This window comes from Crotalus tigris, unplaced genomic scaffold (genome assembly GCF_016545835.1).
Source record: "Crotalus tigris isolate CLP2741 ecotype Arizona unplaced genomic scaffold, ASM1654583v1 scf7180000020151.727365, whole genome shotgun sequence".
Classification (NCBI taxonomy): Eukaryota; Metazoa; Chordata; class Lepidosauria; order Squamata; family Viperidae; genus Crotalus; species Crotalus tigris.
Window position 1 is genome coordinate 669928 of NW_024097879.1, and position 27604 is coordinate 697531.

General features: G+C 39.8%; 1 protein-coding gene across 4 annotated transcripts in view; it reads left to right on the plus strand.

The window, feature by feature from the left end:
- Positions 1-27604, plus strand: part of LOC120318277 (glutamate receptor ionotropic, kainate 4-like) — a 205633-nt gene that overhangs the window by 156013 nt on the left and 22016 nt on the right. For 3 of the 4 annotated variants that reach the window (XM_039365683.1, XM_039365682.1, XM_039365684.1), the window contains 2 exons: positions 16089-16253; positions 27228-27325. In XM_039365683.1, the coding sequence (XP_039221617.1) occupies positions 16109-16253; positions 27228-27325 (243 nt within the window). In that variant the 5' untranslated portion in view covers positions 16089-16108. Of the gene's footprint in view, positions 1-13484; positions 13562-16088; positions 16254-27227; positions 27326-27604 lie in introns of those variants that run through there. The other variant, XM_039365685.1, reaches the window with a different exon arrangement.

Here is a 27604-nt window from a genome sequence, read left to right on the forward strand (position 1 = left end):
ATAACAGAATAACAGAGTTGGAAGGGACCTTGGAGGTCATCTAGTCCAACCCCCGGCTCAGGAGGAAGCCCTATACCATTTCAAACAAATGGCTGTCCAGTCTCTTTTTAAAGACTTCCAGTGTTGGAGCATTCACAGCTTCTGGAGGCAGGTTGTTCCACTGGTTAATTGTTCTGTCAGAAAATGACTCCTTAGTTCTAGGTTGCTTCTCTCCTTGATTAGTTTCCATCCGTTGCTTCTTGTCCTGCCTTCAGGTGCTTTGGAGAATAGCTTGACTCCCTCTTCTTTGTGGCAGCCCCTGAGATACTGGAAGACTGCTATCATGTTATCCCTTGTCCTTCTCTTCATTAAACTAGACATACCCAATTCCAGCAACTGTTCCTTATATGTTTTAGCCTCCAGTCCCCTGATATCTTTGTTGCTCTTCTCTGCACTCTTTCTAGAGTCTCAACATCTTTTTTGTACTGTGGTGACCAAAACTGAATGCAGTATTCCAGGTGTAGCCTTACCAAGGCATTATAAAGTAGTATTAACACTTCATGTGATCTTGATTCTATCCCTCTGTTACTGCAGCAAAATGGAAGTGTTCACAAATCAATCAATCAGTCTAGGACTTCATGCATTAGATGTTTGGGGTGAAGGTTTTAATAAATCTTAAGAGCCTTTAAAATATTTTTCAAAGTTTGTCTATCATATTTCTAGGGCTTGCGTGCTAAATAGTTTGAGATGTACCTGACTCCTATGATTTGGTTTTATGATTTAAAGTCATTGCATGTGTTGACATAATTTGGGAGAAAAAAATAGAGCAGTCAAAGATGTACATTTGATATTAAATGACACTCCCAAATTACTGTATGGAATTTGATGTTTGATGAAAAAAAATCAGTTTCTATTGAGCCTGGGGTCCAAGAAAGATAAAAGAGAAGTTAAATAGTTAATTCAAGAAATGTGTTCCCATTGATTTTTGAAATGTCATTATACTGTAAAAATGAGAAATTGGAGCAAGATATTTTTATATGAATTAGATGTGATAATAAATTGAAGACTCAGTTAGATCTTTATTAATATTCTATAGATTTTTTTTTTCTTCTTTTCATTCATTCAGTTTTAGTTCACTTCAGCCATTCTGGTTAATTTCCTTTCTGACTGTAATCACTGCATTATTATTATTCTCTACTGTTTATTATATGTTGGAGAAAGAAAAAAATGTACAGGTTTGTGCCTTTGACAAATAAAATGAAATCAATTAGCTGTTAAACATCTTCTATCTGGCACCTGTTAATGTTCTCTGACTCATTCTAGATTCTGTTTCCTTTTAACGTTTGATAAACTTGGCATTGCTATCCTGAAAATCCAGCCATCTCAGGCTCCAGCATAGACATTAATTAATTAACTAAATAATTGATATGCCACCCATCTCCCCATCAAGCAGCTGCATTTTGCATGCATACAATGATCTACTAGCTGATTCTGAAAAAAGAAAAAAATTACATCTAGATCTGCACGGAGAAAATAGAAAGGTTCCTCTCCCTCTTGTGCCCCACAATAACAGTCTTCAACTTTGTATGTGTGCGTGTGTGTGTGCACGCGTGCATGGCCTTAAACTTGCACCAGATTCAAAAAATGCAAGGAGAAAGTTCGCTTTGCCTGTTCTGGTTCTCTCCCTCTTCCTTTTTTCTCTTTCATTTGGGAAGGGAAAGGGGAAAGAGAAGAGGAGAGGGAGAGAATAGGTGAGGAAAAATGGAAGGAAGGGGAAGGGAAAGGGAGATGGAGAGGAAAAAGAGATGGAGAGGAAAAAGAGAAGAGAAGAGAAGAGAAGAGAAGAGAAGAGAAGAGAAGAGAAGAGAAGAGAAGAGAGGAAGACAAATAGAACAGAAGGGAGAGGGAGAGGAGAGAAGAGGAAAAATGGAAAGGAAAGGGAAAGAAAGGAAAGGAAAGGAAAGAGGATGAAAAGAAAGGAAAGGAAAGGGGATGAAAGAAAAGGGAAGGGAAGGGAAGGGAAGAGAAGGGAAGGAAAGGAAAGGAAAGGAAAGGAAAGGAAAGGAAAGAGGATGAAAAGAAAGGAAAGGAAAGGGGATGAAAGGAAAGGAAAATAAAAGAAAAACCCATGGGCTTTTCAGGGATCTAAAACTGGGAGAAAGACTCTCAGAATTCCTTCTATTGAAGAAGCGGGGAGAAGATTTCTGCTTATTTGGCATGGGTGATTTTTCTTTTACCCTCCAAATCTCCCTGAAAATAATAACCAATAATAAATAATCAGGAGCAAATTGCTTTGCCTACTTTTTAAGCATGATGCTCAACACCCAGCAAGTCAGTTATATATCGTCAATAAAGACAAAAGCAGCCCCCCAAAAGAATATGTTCCTTCTTTTAGCAATGATAGCTCCATCTCTTAGCTTGCATATCACGCTAGTTGATACAAATGGCTTGATGTTTTTCTTTTATCTGCTAGCAGTTTACTGCAAAACAAGCAAACCAACCCGACAACATTCAAAGTACTTTTGTTATGAAGTTCTCCATTTCAGGACGATGGGGGGAGGGGGGAAAGAGGCTGGTGTCATAGGATGCTCTAACATTCAAGGGCATAGGAAAAAGCAGGCATGTAATTATATGATTTAATTAAATGATTAAGATTGAAGTGAAATCATTCTTAAGAAGCAAGATTGGGGTTGTTTACTTTGGGAAGAAGGCAGAAGAGAAACGGAAAGGAGGAAGAGAGGGAGATTTTTTTTTTTTTTAAAGACATTGAAAAAGCTGATCTTGGCTACCTTTAGACAAGAAATGATAGACATCAGTAAAATTGAAAGCCAAGGGAGTTATTTGCTTGCAATTATAGAATCATCAACATTACAACAGCTGAATTCACACAAGGTATGATCACCTGGTTACTGATTTAAATGGGGAGGGGGTGTCCCACAATGCTTTGAATGATAAGCAACTAGATTCAGGTTAATGCATTAAACTACCCCAAACTGACCAGCATTAACACTAACTGTGGGGTCCTTGGTGCTCCCTGTGTTTGGTGGTTTTCTTGCAGACGTTTCATTACCAAACTAGGTAACATCATCAGTACTATGGGGGAGTGGGGTTTGGGAGGAGGAGGAGGAGGAGGAGGAGGAGGAATCCTTAATGCTCTCTGAGCTTGGTTGTTTTCTTGCAGATGTTTCATTACCAAACTAGGTAACATCATCAGTGCTACGAGGGAGTGGGATTGGAGGAGGAGGGGGGGGAGGATGGTGGGGTCCTTGGTGCTCTCTATGTCTGGTTGTTTTCTTGCAGACGTTTCATTACCAAACTAGGTAACATCATCAGTACTACGGGGGAGTGGGGTTTGGGAGGAGGAGGAGGTGTCAAGGCTTGGTCTCTTTCTCTCTATTTTTCAAATTATGCTCATTTTTTTGCTCTCTCAAATTTGGAAGCCCTCCACTTAAAACCTGGCCATCTTTTCCCATTCCACCCAGGCACTTACTTAGTTTGCCACGCCTGAATAGATGGGACTCTCTAAATTCCACGGGCCTCGGGCACAGATGCTTCTGCAAATAAATGCTCCTTGATTGTCCTGCTTGTGGCCATTTCAACATGCCTGTCCCTGTCTGTCAAATCTCAGAATCCAACTCTCTCCCTCCTTCATTGCTACTCCTGAAATCACAACAGGCATTCTGTCCCCCAGCCTCTCCAAACGCCACATTTCTTACTTCCTTAGCTTTGGTTGGCTGGATGTTTTTATTGCTTTTTCTCCCCCACTTCATCAGTACTAAAAAATCTTCCAGTGAGTCACATGCTAAATGACTTCTCTTCTAAGGTTATTTCTCTCTTAATGGGAGCGTAGGAGATCTGTGCATTTAAAGCAGAATCTGCCAGAGCTAGGGGGGAAAATAGTAGTTTGGTTTTGATGAGCAAAACAGGTAAGTGGAGAAGAGACATTTGGACAAAGTGTCTGTACAGATTAGGCAAAACCTGGCTCAAAAAACAGTAATTGTGAGAAGGGCCTTGGAGTGCTGGTGGACAATCACTTGAACATGAGCCAGCCGTGTGCGGCAGCAGCCAAAAAAGCTAATACAATCCTTGGTTCATAGAATCAAAATCACATCAAGTATTAGTACCACTTTATAAAACATTAGGGGACTGGAGGCTACAGCATATAAGGAACGGCTGCTGGAATTGGGTATGTCTAGTTTAACAAAGAGAAGGATGAGGGGGGACATGATAGCAGCGTTCCAATATCTCAGGGGCTGCCACAAAGAAGAGGGTGTCAAGCTATTTTCCAAGGCACCTGAAGGCAGGACAAGAAGCAACGGGTGGAAGCTAATCAAGGAGAGAAACAACCTAGAACTAAGGAGAAAGTTCCTGACAGTGAGAACAATTAACCAGTGGAACAACCTGCCCCCAGAGGTAGTGAATGCTCCAATACTGGAAGTTTTTAAGAAGAGACTGGACAGCCATTTGTCTGAAATGGTATAGGGTTTCCTGCCTGAGCAGGGGGTTGGACCAGATGACCTCCAAAGTCCCTTCCAACTTTATTGTTGTTGTTGTTGTTGTTATTATTATTATTATTATTATTGTAAGACCACACGTGGAATACTGCATCCAGTTTTGGTCACCACATTACAAAAAAGATGTTAAGACTTTGGAAAAAGTGCAGAGAAGAGCAACTAAGATGATTAAAGGAGACTAAGACAAATGAACGATTGTAGGAACTGGGTATGGTTAGTCTAGAGAAAGGAAGGACTTGGGGACATGATAGCAGTATTCCAGCAATTGAGGGATTGCCACAAAGAAGAGGGGGTCAATGTATTTTCCAAAGTGCTGGAAGGCAGGACAAGAAGCAATGGATGGAAACTCATCAAGGAGAAAAGCAATCTAGAACTAAGGAGAAACGTGGAACAGAAGTTGCCTTCAGAAGTTGTAGGTGCTTCATCACTGGAGGCGTTTAAGAAAAGATTGGACAGCCACCTGTCTGAAATGGTATAGGGTCTCCTGCTTGAGCAGGGGGTTGGACTAGAAGACCTCCAAGGTCCCTTCTAGCTCTATTGATTGATTGACTGACTGACTGATTGACAATCTGGCTTTTCTTTGTAATCATCAACCAGGCTGATCTGGAACCCAAGTGAAGACAAAAGACCTTGTCTGGAAGGGAGTTGGGAGGCCCTCCAAGGATGAAGAAAGGCTTACAGAGGCCTCACCCACTCACTTCTCCTCCTTGAATGGAGCCAACCCTTTTCCAGGTGTTCCTGTGGCAGATTGGAGTCTAAACACTCAGATCTGTTGACATTATATCTTGTCAGGCCCTGGAACATCCATAATTTTTTGCTGCTTTTGATCAGAAGAAGCCTTGTGACAAGACAGAACTCGCACAATTTCAAGGCTAGCCTGACAAAGATAAAAGAAAGGGGAAGCTTTCAAAGCTTGTGGACTTGTTGCAACAGATGCACATTACTAGTCATGGATCAAAGCCCGCTGGATGTTAGAAAGACTTCACAGGCCTCGCTTTTGAACACCTAAAGCAAACAAGATACAAGTCAGTTTACTGAAATCCTGGTGGACCATTGCATATGGCTGATGGGTCTCTGTTAAGCCTGATCATGGGTTGTGCAATTCTTTTATATATATATATATATTGCTTATTTAATTTATTTTGGGGGTCTCTGTATCTTGAAATTGCCCAATCAGCAGAAGGGAAACATCACTTTGGACGTAAGATTTTATGCTTGTAATGCAGAAATCTATTTACAAATCTAGCTGATGACTGACATTAAACTTTTATATCAGAATGTGCTGAAACAAGAGTTTTGCTCCAGGAAAGAAGGGATGAGTCACTTAATGAACAATGAATAACTTGTACGTGTGAATGCATAATAAGAACATAAATCAATAGATACCATATTCATTTCATTCTTACCTCTAACCAGATTATTTCTGGAATGGAACGCATTCAATTGCAAATCAAGTGGTATGCATGCCACTTGTAGTCAATGGGATGGCCATTTTAAAATTGTTATTGTTTTGTAATGAGATTGACTACTGAGTGAGATTCTCAGAGTAGCATATAATATTCTTGCATTTATTGAGCAATGAGAGATGTATGGATGTCCTTCCTTTCCTTTTCTAATCCCAGCTCTAACAATTTCTGGACCTGCTTTGGTTTCCTTCACTTCCATTGAATCGGAAAGATTTTGTCATGGAACTTTTTTCACTTTCAGTAGCGGTGCTGTTGTTTCCTCTTTAAGAGGATGTTCTCCACCTCAGAAATAGTTGATGAATTCATCCTGTCCTTGGGAAAATGTGCCAACGTTCTAATATTCCTATTCTTATCACCACAAATTTAGCAGACAATTTGGTAAGGTCATTTGTGCTGAGCCTTAATATTTTCCGTACAACAAGGATGAAGAAGCAATCATCAAGTGGTTATTTTCCTTCTTAATAATTCATTTTAGATACAATGGTGGAACATTGCTCCAGCTGAAGACCACTGATGGGTCTCCAACAAAGGCTTATGAGGAAAAGTCATGGAAAAGTCATGTCTTACTGCTCTACCATTCTTCAATCTTCCACGGCATCTTTTTGATTATTAACAGCTGCCAAACTCATCCTTCTTGAAATCAGATTGGTTCAGAATTATATATAAAAAAAGTCTGGGCTATTTTATTCTTCCAAAAGAACAAGTCAAGAATGTCTACTTGATGAAGTTGCCATCAGACTCAGGAGAAACAGATGGAGGACATAGTCCTTTCTGCTCTTCTGACATAGCTTCAGAATCAGCCACTAAGAATAGAAATGCAATTCTTCAACCCAGATTAAAATTGGCTTGCAAAAGCAATCATCTTAATCATGGATATTATAAGCATCCAGAGCTCGTATTGCTGAATCTGAAAGTACAAGTCACGGTGACCTCACTACTACTAGTCAACTCAGTCTCACATTTCTTTGTCTGCTCATTGATCACTCTGACCCTGCTGCCATCTCTTGTAGTTTTTAAATATCATTTGTGGGTAACAAGCTGTGTATAAATGCCATTTGTTGACTCTTTGCAACATCCTTGCTGTTGCTAAGGGGAGGTTGGGAGGTATTCTGTCTTCTGCCATTTCTTTTTAACTCTGTCTTTGATTGAAAAGATCAAACTTCCTACTATCCTCATCCCCAACAAAGCCAGCTGGCCACAGGGATTTTATTATAAAGGCATTAACTGCTACCTTATGAGAGATTTGTCATTTTGAGTGACAAACAAATGAATTCAGTTGGAAAATAATTTGGGGGATATGATGTAAAGAGATCCACCAGGCATCATCGTGACAGCTGAAGCGGCCTTCTCTTTCTTTGCAACATCAAAGTCTGGGTTTTTTTTAATTGCTTGCTTGATTTATTCAGTCAATCAGCTCAGGCCAGCTACAACTCACCGGTCCTGTGGCCGCTCTTCTTTGGACTGGCTTCCAGAACTACCATCCTGTCCGTGCAAAGCTTAATTGTCCGCTTCAAGATGGAGGGGCCCCTGAAAGTCATATGGCCATGACAGGAGCTTCTGGGTTGCTGGGAGAAAAAGAGACGCACCTTTACAATCCAGGCCAAAAGAGATCCACAACAGCTGAGAACACAAAAAGCCCAGAAAAGCAGGTTACGTAGGAACCTAAAAACATCATTCTTTGGGAAGAGAAGATAGACCATTTTTATCTGGACCAAAAGCTTAGCTTTTGGCAGGCAAATGACATTTTGAGTAGCAACAAGCCCTCTCTATAATGCACCAGTGTTTTTTTTCTCCCCACTGTATTTCTGGGCATCAATAGGAAGCAGGTCCCCATTGTCTTCCTTCCGAGGCAATTTGAAATGTGTGCATGTGTGCGTGTGTGTGTATATATATGTGTAGCACACAAAACAGTGATTAAGAGAAGGAAATGAATTCTATTATTTACAGAGAACAGAATTGCAAAGTTCCGAACTGTTTATCCTTTTCTCTTTGCACTCCCATCTCATCTGTCTCACCTAATTTCATTCTCTCTTCAGATTTTTATTTTTTAAGAGAGGAGACAGAGGACCCTGATCCGTTTAAATGTTTTTGTCAGGTCCTGTCCTAAAAAAACCAATAAGGATAGAGCAAAACACTCAGCCCAACATTATTGAGTCTGTTTGGGCAGGAAAGAAGCTAAAATGTTCATAACCATTTTGTTTTGGTCACCATGATATAAAAAAGATGGTGAGACTCTAGAAAGAGAGCAGAGGAGAGCAACAAAGATGATTAGGGGACTGGAGGGTAAAACATACAAAGAAAGCTTGCAGGAATTGGGTATGTCTAATGAAAAAAAGGAGTAGAGGTGGCATGACAGCAGCGTTCCAATATCCCAGGGGCTGCCACAAAGAAGAGGGGGTCAACCTATTCTCCAGAACACCTGAAGGCAGGACAAGAAGCAATGGATGGAAACTAATCAAGGAGAGAAGCAACCTAGAACTGGAACTCCTGAGATTTCCTGACAGTGAGAACAAGTAATCCGTGGAAAGACTTGCCTCCAGAAGTTGTGGGTGCTCCATCACTGGAGGTCTTTAAGAAGAGATTGGACATGCATTTGTCTGAAATGGTGTAGGGTCTCCTGCTTGAGCAGGAGGTTGGATTAGAAGACCTTCAAGGTCCCTTCCAGCTCTGTTATTCTGTTCTTCTAAAAAAATGTCTCCAGTGCAACTTCTCCTATTGCGTTGACCATTTCTTGGAGGATTTGTATTTGTATTTTTAAATCAACAGGCAGCAGGTTCAATTGCATTACTGAAACAGAAAAAACCTTCTGCTCCTCGACTGGAGTTCCACTTGACAGCCTCATAATGAGGGACTTTGCAAATTTCTCACCGTTTACTGAATTGACAGCCTGAAGGGCTGAGGCTTTTTCCAGCAGAGGGGAAATGAACAAAAATAAGCAAATGCTAAAAAAAACCAAAAACCTTATTTAACTCAGCCCAAGTAAAATAGAAATGCATTTCTGTTGGAGAGACAAAGCCACACGCATTAAATGCATTTTATACATTCAAGGTTGAACAGATTTCATCTGGTGGAGTCATCTAGAATTGGGAAGAGAACTGCAACTGACAGTCAAGAGCCAGTTTGCTCAAGTGGTTAAGGTGCCATGCTAGAAACTGGGAGACAGTGAGTTCTAGTCCTGCCTTAGGCTACAAAAGCTGGCTGGGTGAAGTTCTGTGGGATACAATCACTATGGAGGAGATGGCAGCGTGTTGCCTGAAAGCTTGACAGGATAATCCATTTTTGATGGCCATAATATATGTGCCAGCCTTTCTATTCTAAGTGGATAAGTATGTTCTAATCTAGCTTTTATGCATTTCAGAATAGGTATGATTTATCCTTGCATAGAATAAAACAGACCCAGAGATAGCACAAGCCCAATAAAGCTTATAGGCCAATATAAGCTTAAACAAAAGACCTAACTTAACAGAGGCAAAAACGGCTGATATAAATAATAATAAGGGCTCTGCCAGTGGAAATCCTAAAGAGGCAGCTTGGAAAGCTAGTCTGATTTTCGGTGGAATTAGCAAGATGGCTAAAGACGGTGCTTCTTAATTTGCAAGCAATCACAGAGAGAGTCTCAATTTTTTCTCTGATCAACCTGGACCTTAATTATCAGGATGCAAAGAAGAAGCTCCACATTCAATTTTAGGATGAAAAAGGGAGGGGATGATTAGATTCCCGGCATTTGAACAGCCTTACCAAAGCAGTCGCCCTGAATAACTGACATCAACTTATCATCCCTGCATAGGTGCACAGCCAGGATGGAGGGAATTTCAATCTAACAATTTGATGTAATAATTAAGAAGGCCAGAAAATTAAGAAAGTGGTTTTTGTTGTTGCTGTTGTTTAAATAACTAGGATGAATAGGACTGTGAAGCCATTTTGTGGCTAATGAATTTTAAAGGCGTTCTAATAAATCTGAATTGGATAGGTAGGTAACTAAGTAACACCATCAGTGCTACAAGGGAGGAGGAGGAGGAGGGGGGAGGAGGAGGAGGAGGAGGAGGAGGAGGAGGAGGAGGAGGAGGATGACGACGACTATGGGGTCCTTGGTGCACTCTGAGTTTGGTTGTTTTCTTGCAGACCTTTCATTATTCAAACTAGGTAATATCATTAGTGCTACTCAAGATTAGCACTGATGATGTTACCTAGTTTGGAAAATGAAACGTCTGCAAGAAAACAACCAAACTCAGAGGGCACCAAGGACTCCACAGCCCACCCCCAAGTTACAAATATTCTTTTATTAAAACCTGAGTGGTTTCAAGACTGAAAAAAAATCCTTGCATTTTCCTGACAAAACTCAGGGGGGGGGAAAGTGAATTTTCATACTTTAGTTACTTTCTAACTATGCTGGCTGCTATTATGCTAGCTTTCACAAAGTATTCCCCAGATGTAAAATATGAAAAAAAACAGCTTTTCAAAACATTCCATTACCCTTTTAGTCTGCTGGGGATAAGGATAAATACAGCACAGTTCAATCTCATTAGCCATGCTGATTCATAGGTTGGATTAATATAGGAGAAAAACCTACTACCTCTGCTGTGGCCTGGAAGAATCAGCTTGCATTTTGGGGAGGGGGACCAGTAGTATCTGTTGGAGGGTGGGGTTCAGAGATCAACCCCAGTGAGAAGGTAGATGCAGCGTTTTGATGCAAACCTCACCGCTTTAGATGTTCGTTTTGTGCCTATGGAATAAGAAGCAAGGAATTTGTAACCCACAGGTGCTTTTTCCCCCCCAAAGGGAACAGGACTTTCTTGAGGGTTTTTCATTTGAAAATGTTCGCTTCTCATCCAAGAAGCTTCTTCAGTTCTAACCGACTGATGGGGAATGGAAAAAAAATGTATTCTTTGCAGTCATCTGGTGGTTAGCTCTCTGAGAGTCCTTGAGGCCACTTGGGTGTTTATCTGTGTCCTCAAAGTCCCCTGAATCAGAGTGCAAATGGATGTGGGATCTTTTGGGAACCGTTGAAAGGATTGTGTTGTAAACAGGAATCCTTTCATTCCCCACCAGTTAGTTAGAAGTGAAGAAGCTTCTGGGATGAGAAGCAGAATGTTTTCAAACAGAAAAAAACCCCAAGACAATCCAGTTGCATTTTGAAAAAAGCACCTATGGGACAACCATGAAGTGGATGATTGAGACTCTCCATGGACAAGGAACTTGTGATCTGTGTTTCTCTCACCCCTGCCTTTCCAGGGAAGATCTAAAAGAGTCTGTCATATGTTATGGATCCTTCACCTGTTCTAGAAGAGGTTTCTCAACTACTTTATCCTCAGTTCAAAGGACCTTGCTTGCTGAGTTATTCGCCCAAAAACCTTTGGACATCCGATACCATATCATTATGAATCATTCTGGGCTGTGTTGATGGTGTGTTGATCTTAGCTGACAGAAGCTTGTCCTCTGTTGGAATCTCATGTAAACTGGGTGGCCTTGACTAAGCTTACTTCATGAACTTCTTCTGTATAGTACTGGGAGGAAGAGCAGAAGAAGCTTTGAACTTCTCCGAAGCAAATGCCTATGGAGATGAATTACTCCCCTGAAGTCATGTTGAAGGAAACTGTACTGTTATAAATGGAAGTCCTGCGTCTTTAACAAGTAGGAAGCAGCAGGCAACTTAGCTTTCCTTTAATTCATCTCTGTGATGAGGAAACACCACTGATTTACAGTTACAAAGAGTAGCAGGATCCTATTTGGCCTTCGCCTTTTTGCTGTCTCCTCTTTTAAAGCTGAGTAACAAATGAGGTGTGCTAGAAATGGTTGTGTGTTCAACACCCCATCTTCGGCTGTTGCTTGGGAGAGAAAAAAGCTGCAGGTTTTGATCCAGGATAAGCTTCAGCTGTGGGCCTGCCACCCATGCAATTTTCCTGGTGAAATTCTCCAGGCTTTCTCTCCTCTAAAGGGCTCTCATTCATTCTATCTCTTCACATCTCTTCCATCTCCTTCCCTGATTTACAAGCCAGTCTCTAAATATAGTGTTATTCAGGGGTTAGTCTCTTGCCAATTGAAACCACAAGCTTTTCTTGCCCAGGGTTTAATCAAATAATTGATTTACTAGCAAAAGGACATTGTCAATGTCCTCTCTTTGCTTTGGTCCTCCCGGATCCAAATTGCAGCCAGGCCAAAAAAAAAAAAGAAAAAAGAAAAGAAACAACGTTCAGAAAGACCTTTAAAGTCAGAGGGGGGGGGGAGCATTGATTGGAAACCTTTCCATCTTAAGCGTTTAGACTCTATCCCTCTCTCTTTGAATGTCAGCTTGCTAAATGCCTGACAAGCTTGTGGCAGCTATTCAGACTTTTTCCCATCCTTAAATCAGGATAGAAATTGCATTGCAGTCATGTCAGAAGCACTGAGATCCTTCCAGGTTGAAAGGATTAGCTGGTGACATCACTGTTGGGGGGGGGGATGCCCAGTTGGGAATTCCTCACATATCCCTGGCAGGAGCTGGAACAAAGGATGGGAGCTCAACCCTGCCCCAGGGCAGCTGTTGAAGGCTGGCTGGCTACCTCCACCCCAGCGTTCTAACCAGGTGAGCCACTGTGCTCCTTTGTAGAGAGAAATGCAAAGAATTGGTCCAAGTCAAGATGAAGCTCTCTAGTGACTGGAAATTCTAGGTGCCTCAATGCATCCTGGGATCTGCCATAGGGTGTATGGTGATAACGGAAGTTCTGGGTGGATGTTGGGAGGTTATATTGGTAATCTTGTCCGTGGCACACACTAGCTTATGCAGCTTTTTGGAATGCTAGGAATATCTTTAAAACCTGTCTGAACCAATTAAGTGCAGACATGGCCCTAAACTGGAGTCTAAATAAGATTCATGGAAACATCCATAATTGGATGAGTTTCCTATCTCAGTGAGTGTCAGCTTTTAGAGGCAGACCAGACTAGGAAACCAGAGTTATGAATGCTAATATCTACTTTTATTTTAAGTTGGCAGTAGCAGAATATTGCAGTTCTGAATGTGCCTCCCTCTCCCTCCCTTTATCTTTGTAAGAACCGGGGAGGGTCAAGCCTGAGATGCTTTTTCAAATTATATGTGTGCCTTGAACTCAAATTTCTCTGGTCTGACTGTTATCTTCGTTGTGGCTTTTCGGTATAGATTAATTTTTTTTAAAAAAAGTCTACATTATCACTAAACTCTTGTGCCTGTTTAATTGTTTGTAACCTTCAATTGGGTGAAATTGTGCATTGTAGGGCAATAATTTTTGAACTATGTACCTCAAATGAGCTAACTTAAAGAATGCATCCAAAAACCGGGACCTATGACTCTCGTGAGATTGACATTTGACAGAATTATGGCCACTGCAGTGCTGCCCTGCCACCACACTGTGGCAGCCAGCCAAAATCATGTGATCATTATTTCCAGTGCTCCCTGCCAGCTTTCTACCGGGAAAGTCAATGGGGAAGCCAGCAGGAAGTCGGAAGTCACTCCCCCTGTGTTTTTTGTCCCCCCGTCATCATTCTATTTCTCTGTGTAGGCAAGGAAATATCTCTGAAATGATGACTCAACTGATCACAGGCTGTCTAGTACACAATATAAATCCATATTACAATGACATAATAAGCAAGGTAAGATTTTCTAATAACGCTATAATAATATAAGCAATTCAAACCGCTAGCTTTCATAAAACTCTACAGAGAATAATAAAAGAGAAGGTTTTGTAAGAAGCATTTGAAGGACCTTCTTAAACATCTAGAAATCAGGCTCTGCAAGTAATTCAAGAGAGGTCATTTTGTAAGAGTTGGAGCTAAATGGGATGAAGCTTTAAAACATGAGGTTGCAATTTTAACTTGAAGAAAAACTAATCAAACTTGATTGCACTATCAAACCGAGCACGCGCGAGCATGATTTGGCATCGGTGTTTTCAAATAAAGGGGTTATTGGAAGCATTGCCTGGAAATCAGCACCAAGAATGTAGACTGATGATGTTCTCAAAGATCTATCACTATAGGAATTGACAAAAAGAGGAAAAGGGAATATATGGGAAAGATTCGGGACCAACTAGATAGATCAATAAATCCTGAGTGAGTTCTTTCTAATCTAACCAAACTGAACCCACAATTTCAGGAAGGCTCAAACATAAGGTACTTGAGACCACCACTCATTCCTTCAATATGGATTCCATCTCTTCATTCTTCATCTACTCCACTTAAGTGTCCTACCTGTCACTGAGGGAACAAACCTTTTCTCCATTCCATCCTATAATTGGGTCTTCAGCAAACATCTGGAAGAGCCCGAGATTACTTCTCCAATTGTTCATTACTGTTCTGACTGTTTTAAAAAAGTTTGGAAAGTCAATTAGCCATGAAATGGAGCTTTTAAGCCTCAGTGCTGACATTATGTGTTGCGGTCCACTGTAAATCTCCATAGCTTGGCACATGGGTTTGTGCACATTGTTTAATTTGCCAGCAAGCTGCCAAGGTGTGGACCCTTGGTTTTAGTCCACCATTACTCGTATCAAGTCAAGTAACACATTATATGTTTTTTTCATTGAATACTGTGGTGTAGAAGGTGATCAGATTTGGCTTGCAAAATTGTGACATTGCATCACTGTCCCGACTTTTGCAGCCAAGATTTGATATCCTCAGTGAAGTAGAAAAAGGTATTTGAAAGAAGAGATTGGAATTCATTTTTCCCCTGTTCTTCTGAGCAGGTATTTCCTCATAATGATAAACCATAAACTCAGACGTGTTAAATATAGGTCGTTTCTCAACTCAAGAGTACAATCGGAACCAGAATTTCCATTGCTAAGCAAGGTGGCGGTTGAGTGGATCATGCCTGATTTTATGACCTTTTTCACCATGGTTGTTAAGTGAGTCACTGCAGTCATTTTTATCAGTGCCACTGTAATTTCAGATGGTCATTAAATGAATGGTTAGATGTCGAGAACTACCTGTATAATGTCTGTGTCTATATACGATGTTCAAAAACTCGTATTCCCACAACGTGCTGAATCTCAAACTAGCCAACCTTATTTTTTATGGTGGGAACAACCAGTGTGTGAGAAAAAAAAAAAGGAATTAATGGATACATGGCTGGCTGGCTGGATGAGTAAGTTCAAGCGAACCTGTCCTTCAGATTCTGTCTCCTGCTAATAGTTAGAGAAGAAACAACCTGGAGAGAGAGAGAGAGGATGGTTAGCATTGTGATTGTGTGAACCGGTCCCACATTCTTCAGAGATATGCAGTGCGACATTTGGAAAAGCTAGCCACACAGTTGCTTTTGGAGGAATTCCTAGAGACTTACAGAAAAACATGAGTTTTTATCTTAGACTGCAGAAGAAGGCTTGCTCTCTGGAGCTTGAAGTATCTGCTTTGTAAGCAGATGGTACCAATTTCAGTTCACTGCATTTTAAGGCAGGGTCAGGAAAGAAATTTGTCTTGAACCTATATGGTTCATGAAGTTTGTGATGTGCCATCAAATTTCAGCAGCAGTGTACAATTTCAGACAAACACTATCTTTTTAAAAGAGCGCCCATCCACCCCAAAACAAAAATCAAACGCAGAAATGGTAGTCAGTGGCTGGTGCAAAATTATTTCCCTTTGCACACCAGTGACTACTACTAATGCTTTTGTTTGCCCTATGTCTTTGGGAAGGAAGGGCGGATCAACCTTCATCATGGCTAGAATGAAAGGGGAGGAGAAAAGGTCCTGAGTAAACATGAAATATAAAAAGAATCATTCATGTACCGATGATTCATGTACCTTTTCTGACCATCTTCTCTGGCTAAATTTGAATAGACAAGCAAGAACCACATATTTTATTCACAAGGCTTGGGTAATGATACTGCAGAAGTTTCTAACTCACAGATGAATAGAGAGATTAATGTTAAATTTCATTCTGACAAACATTCTAAAACCCAGCAAAAAATATGCCATATTTCTTCTTGGTTTGCTACAACACAGAAATGAGAATGTAGAACATAACTCTTCGGTGCCGCCTGTCTCTAAAATGGTCTTTTAGATTGTGCAATGAAAATGACTAACTTTCCTCTACTGGAGTCTGGAGTTATATGATTTGACACTGTGTGCCTCAGTTTTGAATCTGGATGAGCACATTTCCTTGACCGGCTAAATGTTCTGTCTGGTTTTGCAGCCGCCATTTTGGATGACCCCATGGAATGCAGCAGAGGGGAGCGACTGTCCATCACACTGGCCAAGAACCGGATCAATCGAGCCCCCGAGAGGGCAGGGAAAGCCAAAGTGGAAGTGGACATTTTTGAGTTGCTGAGAGATAGTGAATATGAAACAGCCGAGACTAGTACGTACTTCTCCAGGGTTGGAGTTTGCTTGCTTGCTTAATTGATTGGTGATGTTGATGTTGAATCTTACTGAGCATATATCTTCTTGATCGTCTGTCCCTTACAAACCTTTAGGTCTTCTTTTTTTTAAAAAAAATATATTTCTATCCATGTGGGCTTCATGGTTACAATACACGGGTTTCCCATTGCGTTCTCTTGCACAGTGTGAATGCATGACTTTGCCATTGTCACTAAAATGATCATCCATCTCTAGTATATTCCTATATCACTGCTGCCCAGTAGATGTTCCAGTTGGCTTTAACTGGTCCACATCTTGGGTGAGCCTGTTGTGAATGCACACTCTTGGCATACACTGTCAAAGTTCTTTGCTTATCCCTCCCAGGAACGCCCCAACCATGAGACAACTTAATAATGCCTGGGGGAGCCTTGTGATTGTGGGCAGTGCTTAATTTCTAATGCTGTTGATGAGTGGATAGAGCTTGTGGCTAGTAAACATGGCATTTCCTGAACTAAATATCCTTTCCGTTATCTCTTGTATTAATATTCTCTAGTTCTGCAGGAATGTCCTATTATTATTATTATTATTATTATTATTTCTGTTATTTCATAATTTTGGCCTGAGTTTCCACCAGGAAGCACAAGGTATTATCCATAATTCTTTTAAATAAATGTTCTTTTATTTTTATCCTTGCAACCTTACAATCCTTAGAATCTTAGATGTAAGGCTAGGCCCATTTAGGGACTTCATTGTGGATGTCTATTGGAAGCGAAACAGGAGCAGATTACATCAACTATGCTATGATGTCATTGTGCAAAGACATCAGGTATTGATTCCATGAAAAATATAATGTTGTTTTGACTTGTAACAGATGCCTATAATTTTGGTGTAGACACTTCTTCGATTACCAAATTAATCTCTTTTCTGGATCCAAACAGAACATGGATTGATGCCCTATAAAAAAACAAAGAAGTATAGTGTCAATGCAATTGTTTAAATTAAATCCATTGCATGATTCTAACCAGTGAGTTCCTGAGCCCTTGGAGGCTTAGTGTTGCATAACTTATGCACCATCCTGGTTTTCTGTTTTTAAATTGAGTCAATGCTTAGAAAAGGAATCAAATTTGGGACATCCAACCCAGCTTATGTTGGACAGAATGACCATGCCAGCCAAGAATTTGGGGTGTTGTAGTCTAGCCTCCCGCAGCCTCATTTCTCACCATCCTTAGGCAAAGACTTGATCTTTCTACTGGACTTTTTCTTGTTATGAATTTCATCAAGGTCTATTTTAATTAATGTTTTTTCTATCTGTTGTTATTATTAGTTACCCTTATCTTCCCCTAGAGCCACAGAGTATAGAAATTAAATATCCAGGTTACTCTATCTGCAAGCACATCTGAAGGGTATCAAGATGAACAATTACACAGGGAATGGAGAACTGTGCTGCCCACAAACTTTAACCAGTTTGGTTCTTGAAATGATAGTTTGGGGATATCTTTGCTGGGCATGGACATACTACTCATGAAAGCTTGAGGAACAAAGCGGCAATGAGAAATATGAAAAAAGAGCACCCTTGTTTTCTCCTGCCTCTGGAAATCAGATATTCAGAGCCTAGATTGCTCAAACAGGAACAAAAGATGAAAAATTTGTGTGTAAACAAGAGTGAACATGGCCCCTCTGCTCTGCCATGGAAATGTGGATTATTTATCTCTTGAGAGTGCACATTCAAAAAGCAGGATTGTTTTCCTTGTGTTGAGAGGTCAGTTTGATTTCTTTTTAAAAAAATATTTCTCTTGTGTATTCAGGAAGAGCTTTATTTAGTCACGTTAGATGGTTGCCTGCTCAACAGAGCATCTCAATGGCTTAAAAACATCTAATAGAAAGGAAAATGATAAAACATACTGCATGAAAAGACAGATGCACAATTTTTATGTTTGTAAACAAGCTTATGTACTATCCTGAAGCAGCACTGAGGAAACTTTAGTCTTTAGAGCAGTATTTCTCAACCTTAAGAGCCTGAAGACGTGTGGACTTCAATTCCCAATGCTCCCCAGCCAGCCATGATGTGTGGGCATGGAGTTGAAATCCACACATCTTCAAGCTTTCAAGATTGAGAAACAGTGACTTAGGATCAGCAGGGCCAGGTCCATTGAATTTCAGGCGAAGGCTGATCCATAAGGCAGGAACTGTCATTGAGAAGGACAAAGGTGGACCCTAAGAGGTGACAATTGATGGGATCAAGATCTTATAAACCAGATAACTGGAGGCAGATGGTTGTACAAATATCCAGGACTTGAGTGACGAAGGGCTTTTTAGGCACAAACACATCTTGGATTTCATTCAGAAGTCTACTAGTAATCAACAGAACTTATGGACTAGTAGTATTGTGCCCATAATTTCTTGAACTGCTTCATACTGGACCAGCTTTAACTTATGAGTGGCCTTCAAGGACAGCCCCAGATAGAGAATATTACAGTAGTCCAACAAACGTAGATTCAGTCTTAGCAAGACTGAGGAGATCTTTCATTATTAGATGGGGTTGTACTAGTGATGCATAATTTGGAGTTTTTCCTAGATTCACAAACTTCTACTTGGAAAGTTGGTGACAACAATGATTAGGAGGCAAGAGGCTGACTCTATAAACCACTCAGAGCAGCTGTAAAGCACTATGAAGCGGTATATAAGTCTAAGTGCTTTTCATCCATGCCTACATCTTCTTATCAATAGCAGTTCAACTAGAACCAATAGGATAACTCACAACAATAAGTATTAGTACTGCTTTATAAAACCCCAGTAAGACCACTCCTGGAATATTGCAGCCAATTTTTGTCACCATATCACAAAAAAGATGTTGAGAGTTTGGGAAAAATTCAGAGAAGAGCAATTGGGATGATCAAAGGCCTGGAGACCAAAACACACGAAGAACGGCTACAGGACTTGGGTTTGGCTAGTCTAAAGAAAAGGAGAAATAGGGGAGACATGATAGCAATGTTCCAGTATCTGAGGGGCTGCCACAAGGCAGAGGGGGCCAGGTTGTTCACCAGAGCATCAGAGGGAAGGACGAGAATCAGTGGTTGGAAACTGATCAAAGAAAGAAACAACCTGGAATTAACGAGAAAGTTCCTAATGGTGAGGACAATTAACCAGTGGAACAGCTTTGTCTCCAGAAATCGTGGGTGCTCCATCACTGGAGATTTTTAAGAAGAGACTAGACATTCACCTGTCTGAGATGGTACAGGTTCTCCTGCTTGAGCAGGGGGTTGGACTAGAAGACCTCCAAGGTCCCTTCCAGCTCTATTCTATTCTATTCTATTCTATTCTATTCTATTCTATTCTATTCTATTCCATTCCATTCCATTCCATTCTAACCTAAGCCTTGATTGTACGTGTTAAGAAGAGCAGAACCCACTATAGTAACATTAAATACTTCTGCAGTTGTGACAGGACCCTGTGATGGTTGCCAAACAATATAATACAGTTTGATCGTAGGCCTGCATGCCATTCTGCTACTAAAATTGGATTCTGCCTCTAATTTATGTTGCGTATCCTAGTGAAGAACTTACAATTTCCATCATATTGTGATCGCACACTGCATACCATCACAACATCAATTGTATGGGGAGAATGGTGATAAGAAGCATTTCTCAATTAACATATTATAAACACAACATGCCACCTGTTAAGACAGTGACTTTTTTCTCTTTTTAGGAATAACTGGCTTTCTTTCTTTTCATTCCCTCCCTCCGCCCCCCTAGCATTTAACAGCTCTTAATGTACAAAAACCCTAAGAGTTGCAGCATTCCTATTGCTTTTGAAATGATACCTCCAGGATTGGGGTGGGGGGGGGGGTGAGCATAAAATACATTGCCTGGTATACAGCCAAAATGCCAGGATTAAGCAGATCCGCAGAAGAAAGATCTGTCAAGAGCAATCACTTCTAATAGCTAAATGCTCCAGAGCGATGTGAAACATTTCTGAAAACGGATAGGCTAGGATAGGATAGGATAGGATAGGATAGGATAGGATAGGATAGAGTAATGTATAGAATAGAATAGAGTAGAATAGAATAGAATAGAATAGAATAGAATAGAATAGAATAGAATAGAATAGAATAGAATAGAATAGAATAACAATTCAAGAGACAATTCACTTGAATTCTCTTCATCACTCCCCACTCATTGAAGAAATAAGCTTCAGGACTTTAACAATTTACTAGTTGTCTGGATTCTCACCATGACTGCTTGTTTATGATGTACGATAAAGCCATGTTGTGTTTTAACTAATGGCAATAAGGCTATCAGATATCTTATTTAACACCTCTGTCACATTTTAGTAAGGGTGATAGAGGTCCTCACTGGCCCACCCTTCATCCACTCCCTCCTGTTTTTCTTCACTCATTTGCTTTTTCCTCTCTTCTTCCCCCCATCATTTTAAATTGTGAAAGATGATTCACGGGGAGAGAGAGAGAGAGAGAGAGAGAGAGGATACCCTCAAAAGCCCTCTTTGATTGATAGATGGGGAGAGAAAGAAACATGAAATTATCTATTCCAAAATGCCGGGGATATCATACTTAGTCAAAGCACAGTTTTCAAAGCCTTTTAACTTTATGCAATATGTTAATTCTGCCTTTACAACAAGATTCCAGACTCCCTTTTTGAATCCTTTTGTGGGTTGAAATACTGATGAGCTCACAATCCAAGTAATGCAGGTGTTTTGTGCAGTGGAGAAGGCACTGGGCTAGAAACTTGGAGACTGGGAATTCTAGTCCCACCTTAGGCATGAAAACTGACTGAATGACTTTGAACCAATCAGCTGGAGATGAGTTCTAGTTCCACCACAGGTATGAAAGCTGTCTGGGAGATGGAACCAATCATCAGGATACAGTGATTTCTAGTCTTGCCATAAGCATGAAAGCTGGCTGGGAGAGTTTGAACCAGTCACCAGGAGAGAGTGAGTTATAGTTCCACCATAGTCATGAAAGCTGTCCAGGAGACATTGAACCAATCACCAGGAGACCATAAATTCTAGTCCCACATTAGGCATGAAAGCCAGCTGGGTGACATTGGGCCAACCCCTCTCTCTCAGTCCCAGAAAGGAAGCAATGGGAAACCGCTTGTGGAAAAACTTTGCCAAGAAAACTATGCAGATTTGTCAAGGCAGTGTCAAAAACGGGCACAAAGTCATCAAAATATATGTCAAATAACTATGAATATAGGCCACTCTTGTCTCAGAGTCATTGATCCAAGGATTCACAGGCTGCACTAAGTGATGACGTGGTTTAAGTACAATTCTCTGAGTTAGGCAAATAAGAAAGAACACTAAACCATAAACCAGCATTCTGGCTGGGATGCCACATCTTAGTGACTCCAAGCAATCTTCGGGCATAGCACAAAAGCATAGCCTAGTACAAAAGTGTGACTTTGGAGGAAAAGCTTGTTTTGAAGAGTGATACAACCCATTGTAAATCTTCTGCAAGGAAAGAAGGTTTGGAAATCTTTCTGGAAGACCTCCGAATCTCAACATTTTTGCAATTAACATAAATCTTTTTCTTGCTTCTTTGTGATTGCTCTAATAAATTAATGCTTAAAGAGTTGGAATTGTATTTGACGGGCTAATTGGACAGTTTTAGAAAAACACACACACACAACTAAATGCCTATAAAATCAGAACAGCAAATGCAGCTGCTGCAAATTTCCAATTTGGAATTATAATTGACTTGGCTATAAATATACAATGCCCATGCTATTTTTATTTTTTATTTTATTCTTCTGCAATAAAAACAAGCTTTCATTAATATGTATTTTAAAGAGACTTTGGACTCTGCTTGTCTTCCTAAATTGGCTTAATGTTTTATTTCCAAACCTAAAAAAGGCAATTATATTTCTTTTTCTTTTTAAAAAAAGCATTTGAAAATTACTCTAATCTGAAAAAAAAATCCAACACATGTTTTTTTGAGAAATAAAATACCAAAGGGGATGGCCTGAGCAATTATAGGCAAAGCTAGCCTTCTTGGTAGGCCCTTTATGGAAGATACTTTTTTTATTATTAAAAGTTTTATAAATTTATTACAATATAACCCCCCCACCTCTTCCCCCGTCCCCCATTTCCCAGAGCTGATTACAGGGTAAAACAAAATAATAAACAAATATAATCCAACTAACATAAACCAACTATACTATCAATCAAAACCATAAAACACTTTAACTCCTTCTCAATACAAATATTAACAAATTAAGTCAAAAATAATAATATAATTAAAACTATTAATAATTATCTAAAATCTACTCCAAATCAATATAATACTTTTCAGCTTCATATTTCTTCTGAATATAATCAATCCATCTTCTCCAAACCATAATATATCTTTCTTGTGAATGGTCCTTCAAATAGGCGGAGATCTTCGCCATATCTGCTAAATTAGACACTTTAAGTATCCATTCTTCCAAAGTAGGCAACAAATTTTTCTTCCAATATTGCCCCACCAATAATCTTGCAGCTGTTATAAGGTTCAACATCAAATTAATTTCTTTAACATCAAAATCTAAAGTAATACCCAACAAAAATAATTGCAGAGTAAACTTAATCTTTTTCTTAAAAATCTTTTGAATATTCCACCAAATCTTAATCCAAAAAGCTTTAATATCTTTACAAGTCTACCAAATGTGAAAATAGATTGCATCTAGGTTTCCACATCTCCAACATTTAGGCTGTAAATTCGGATACATGCGGGACAACTTTTGGGGATCCAAATGCCATCTATAAAACATTTTATAAAAATTTTCTCTCAAATTTTGAGCTTGAGTAAATTTTATATTTCTAACCCAAATTGTCTCCCACGTATCCAATAAAATCGGCTCTTGAATATTTTGCGCCCATTTAATCATACAATCTTTAACCAACTCTGTTTCAGAATCCAATTCTATTAAGACATTATAAATTCTTTTTATATGAGCTCGACTTTGATCTTTAATCTCTTTTACCAAATTCACATCCTCTAAAGTAATTCCAACCTTTTGATCTATACTCCACCTCAATAACAATTGGTTATAATAAAACCAAGAATATACAATATTTTCTTGCTTCAACTCAGTTAAAGGCTTTAATTGCCAATGCTGCCCAACCAAACTAAGTAATTCCTTATAAGAAATCTTATCCAAATTTACCCCCTAGATACTCCCTCGATCATGTGTCCTGGAAACCCCCAAATTGGGATTTTATAATTTAACCTATAATAATATTTCTTCCAGACATGCAACAAGGCACTTCTCAAAATATGGGTTTTAAAACCTGATCAACCTTTTTATCATAAATTAAATATGCGTGCCATCCATATAATAAATCCCATCCCTCAAGAGAAAGAATATTTTTATTTGTTAAGTTGAGCCAATCACTAATCAACGTTAAAGCCACCGCATCATAGTACAATTTTAAATTAGGTGCCTTCAATCCACCTCTTTCCCATATATCCTGCATAATTTTGAATTTAACTCTCGGCTTTTTCCCTGCCCAAATAAACTTATTAATCCCCTTCTGCCATTCCTCCAGATTAGCATCTTTTTTCAAAATAGGTATCATTTGAAATAAAAAAAGAAACTTTGGAAGTATATTCATTTTAACTGCCGAAATTCTTCCCAACAAAGATAACTGTAATTTTTTCCAATTATTTAAATCATTTTGCACTTTTATCCATAATGTCTCATAATTATTTTTATACAATTTAGCATTAGAAGCTGTTAAATAAACTCCTAAGTATTTAACCTTTTTCATTATTTCAGAACCTGTTAATCTAACCATGATGTCCTTTCCTTCATAGACATATTTTTCGATAATATTTTAGTCTTATTATTTTTTTTATTAATAATTTTTTATTTTTCCAAACTCTCCCCCATACATATACCGTAATATTTATCAGAAGTTAACATACATTCCCTCCACACTCACATACAAGATACTTTTAACAAAATGAAATAAATACATACACATGACTTTTGGTGTTCCTCGCCCATTTCCCCTTTCACCGTATCCACACTCCTTCTTCTCTACCTTCTTTCTCTCTTTCTTCTCTTCCCTACTTCCCTCTTCTTCCTCTCCTCTTTCCTTCACCACTCTCCTCCCCTTTCTCCCTACTTCTCCTCTTCTCCAACTTTCCTACTTCCTTCTCCCCTCCTTTACTCTTTTCTCTCTCCTCTCCTGTCTTCCCTCTCATCCCTCTTCAGATACAATTCAGGGGTAATGTCCGAGCAACTCCTCTCTCCAAATTTTCCTATCTGTATTATATACAATAAGATTAATACTTCTATTTATCTAACCTTCTCGGTATATACTTCTATAAACATTTATACAACCTCCATTTATTTAATACTGTCTCTCCTGGGTCTCCCTCCTTATCTGCTCCTTCTTCTTCCATCTAAATTGATGTTAACTATCTTTTAACCGTATTCTCTTTTCAGCCAATCATAAAAAGTTCCCCAGATTGCATAGTAGTGTGATTTTAGTCTTATTATTATTTACCTTAAAACCTGAAACCTTCCCATACTGAGTTAAAATTTCAACCAGATCTCTAACCAAATCTTGACTATGTAGCTGCAGCCGTCTCCAACAGCCATGGTTCCTCAGAAGGTCCAGAGTTACTGAACCCTCCCACTCATCATTAAACTGTCTCCTGTGGATTCCGGCATCATGAATCTTTTTCAACAGTTTCTCTCTGTTCTAAGAACCTGGAGGCATTTCATTTGACAAAATGAATGGGAAGATCTCTGGCCCTCGTTGGCAAGGACCATGGAACATTTCAAAAGATTTAGCTAGACTTCCCAGCTTATTGAGACCTAACAGGATGGGCAAGAGTGTGAGTTGGTGGGTATATTGGTGCTCTGAGATCTCACCATGCTTAAGAAGGACAGTGTTCGCCTCCTTTTGCTTCTTAGGAGAGGCCCAGGAACAAAATTAGGTGTGCAGGTTAATCTCTCGTCCGTAACTGAGAGTCGCATGGAAGAAGGGAAAGCTCATTTGATCTCAAAACCTCTTTAATCCCTGAGGAAAGAGGAAAGTAGCGAAGGAATTCCACACAAATTAATTTATTTCTACCTCCAAGTCTCTCAAGACTCAGAGGTGTAGCAAGAGGTAAAAGGAAGAAGGAATAACCTTGAGGAACAAGGGAGCCAAAATCAAAATAGTAGATAAAAGGAACTTAAGCCCCGATCAGAACTGTAATCTAAGAAAACATGTCAGATAGGATGGTCTCCAGTTCTCATGAAGATAAAAGGAGGGAGGGAGGAAACATATTCAGACGTGCAAGATTCTGTTATTATAACCATATAATAAAAGCAGTATTAGCATGCATGACTTTAATTTCCCAGGCTGGTTTACCTTCGACGGCTGAGAAGAGTTTGTTATAAGTTTTGTTCTGGGCACTTTGCCGAAAGATAAATCCAAAGTAGATGTAGCTGAGTTAATAGAAGAAATTGGGACTTCCTTGGCTTTCATCAGGATTAAATGCGATACAAGTAAACCATCTCTCCACTTTTGTTGTGTCCCAAAGACCTGGGGGCATCTGACTAGGGTGAGAACATGGATTTCCAGAAAGGTTGGATTTGAGGAGATCATTGTTATTAGCGCCTATGTCCAGCACAAAGAGAACATGAGATGAGTCCAAGAAACCTATCCTTAGGATAAGTGGGGAATGTCCCTCTGATCCTAAACGTGGATATCATGAGCTACTCTCTCTGAGTCCGTATGTGGAAAATTCAAGCGAAAATGAAACCATTAGTGACGAATCGGCATTTGAAGGCTCAACCCTAAGACTTGATAACGCCATCCATTTTTATTTCATCTTGGCATGCCCCACAATTGGCTTTGTGCTTCACTGCCTATTTTGTAAGATAGTTCTCTTGACCCCTGGGAAACATTTCTTTAGATCTGCAAGCAGATAGGAAAAAAACAAGGGGAAAAAACATAGGCATGATTTCCTAAAGAATCATCACCTCGCGCGTTGAATGTCTTTGTTTTTTTACAATAGGAGAGATTTGGCAGAAGCTGCTGCAGTTTCCATCATCCCTCCATTCAACTGAGGTTATTCTCCCTGTTACAGGCAGGATGACTTAATAAGCCAAGAGCTAAGAAATACTCTCTGGAGTTGTGCTCCTAGCTGAATCCTCACAGTGTTCGTTACATTATGCATTCAGGGTTCAAGGAAGAGAAGGAAGCAGAAAGTTACCATTATGTTCAGTCCTAACCTCTTGACAATACACTTTTTCTTCTGTGGCTTTTCCATAATGGATGTCAGAGTTGCAGCAACTTTTTCAAAGGAGAATGGAATCACAGGGAGGTCTGAAATTCCAGTCTGGATTTCTTCTTTTTCTTTACTGATTAGTTGTTGCTAAGGTTGGCATGGTAAGCATGCTACGGTTTCCTTCAACCCAAGGTGGGATAGCTATTCTGTGCAACCATAAATAACATGGAGAGAGAAACCAAGGTAGACTTGATTTGCCACAGGTATATTCTCAGTATTCCCTTACCGATTGTCCCAAAGGTGCTTTCTTTCAAAAGGCAACTGGACGTCCTTGTTTTGTTTGAAGACGTTTTGCTTCTCATCCAAGGAGCTTCTTCAGCTCTGACTGAATGGGGGAGGATGAAAGGATTGATATTCCTTGCAGCCATCTGGTCATTAGCTCTCTTTCTGAGGGTCATTGAGGCCACTTGGAGGTTGATCTGTGCTCTCAGGGTCACCTCCAAGTGGCCTCAATGACTCTCAGAAAAAGTCTAATGACCAAATGGCTGCAAGGGATATCAGTCCTTCCATTCTCCCCCATTCAGTCAGAACTGAAGAAGCTCCTTGGATGAGAAGCAAAACTATGAGTCATACTTCCAGTCCTGCAAGGCGGTGTTGATATTCTTGCTTATAAGTTCACTTGAGAATACCAGTAATCTTTCTTTCCTCTTCTGCTTGCTGGCTGACTCTCTCCCTGGGGATCACCAGTGTGTCAGATCCTTCCCAAAGGAGTGGTTGGTGTCCTGGGTCCATCGTCAAGTCCTGCTTCCAGCTCTATCATCAGCAATATCTGTGGGGAAAAAGAGGTGAGTGGCATAAATTTTTGCTCCCAGTGGAAAATTGGAGCTTGTGCTTTTAAAATCCTCAAAGGTAAAAACAGGACTTGCTTTCTACCTAGAAACTCTCAGGATCAATGTCTTTTTTTTCTAGATTTTTTTTCTAGATGTTCCTAACATCATCCATCCATCCATATTATCCACCCACCCACCCATCTATTCATCCATCCATCCTATTCCACCATCCATCCATCCATCTATTCTTCCACCCACCCACCCACCCATCCATCCATCTATTTCTCCACCCAT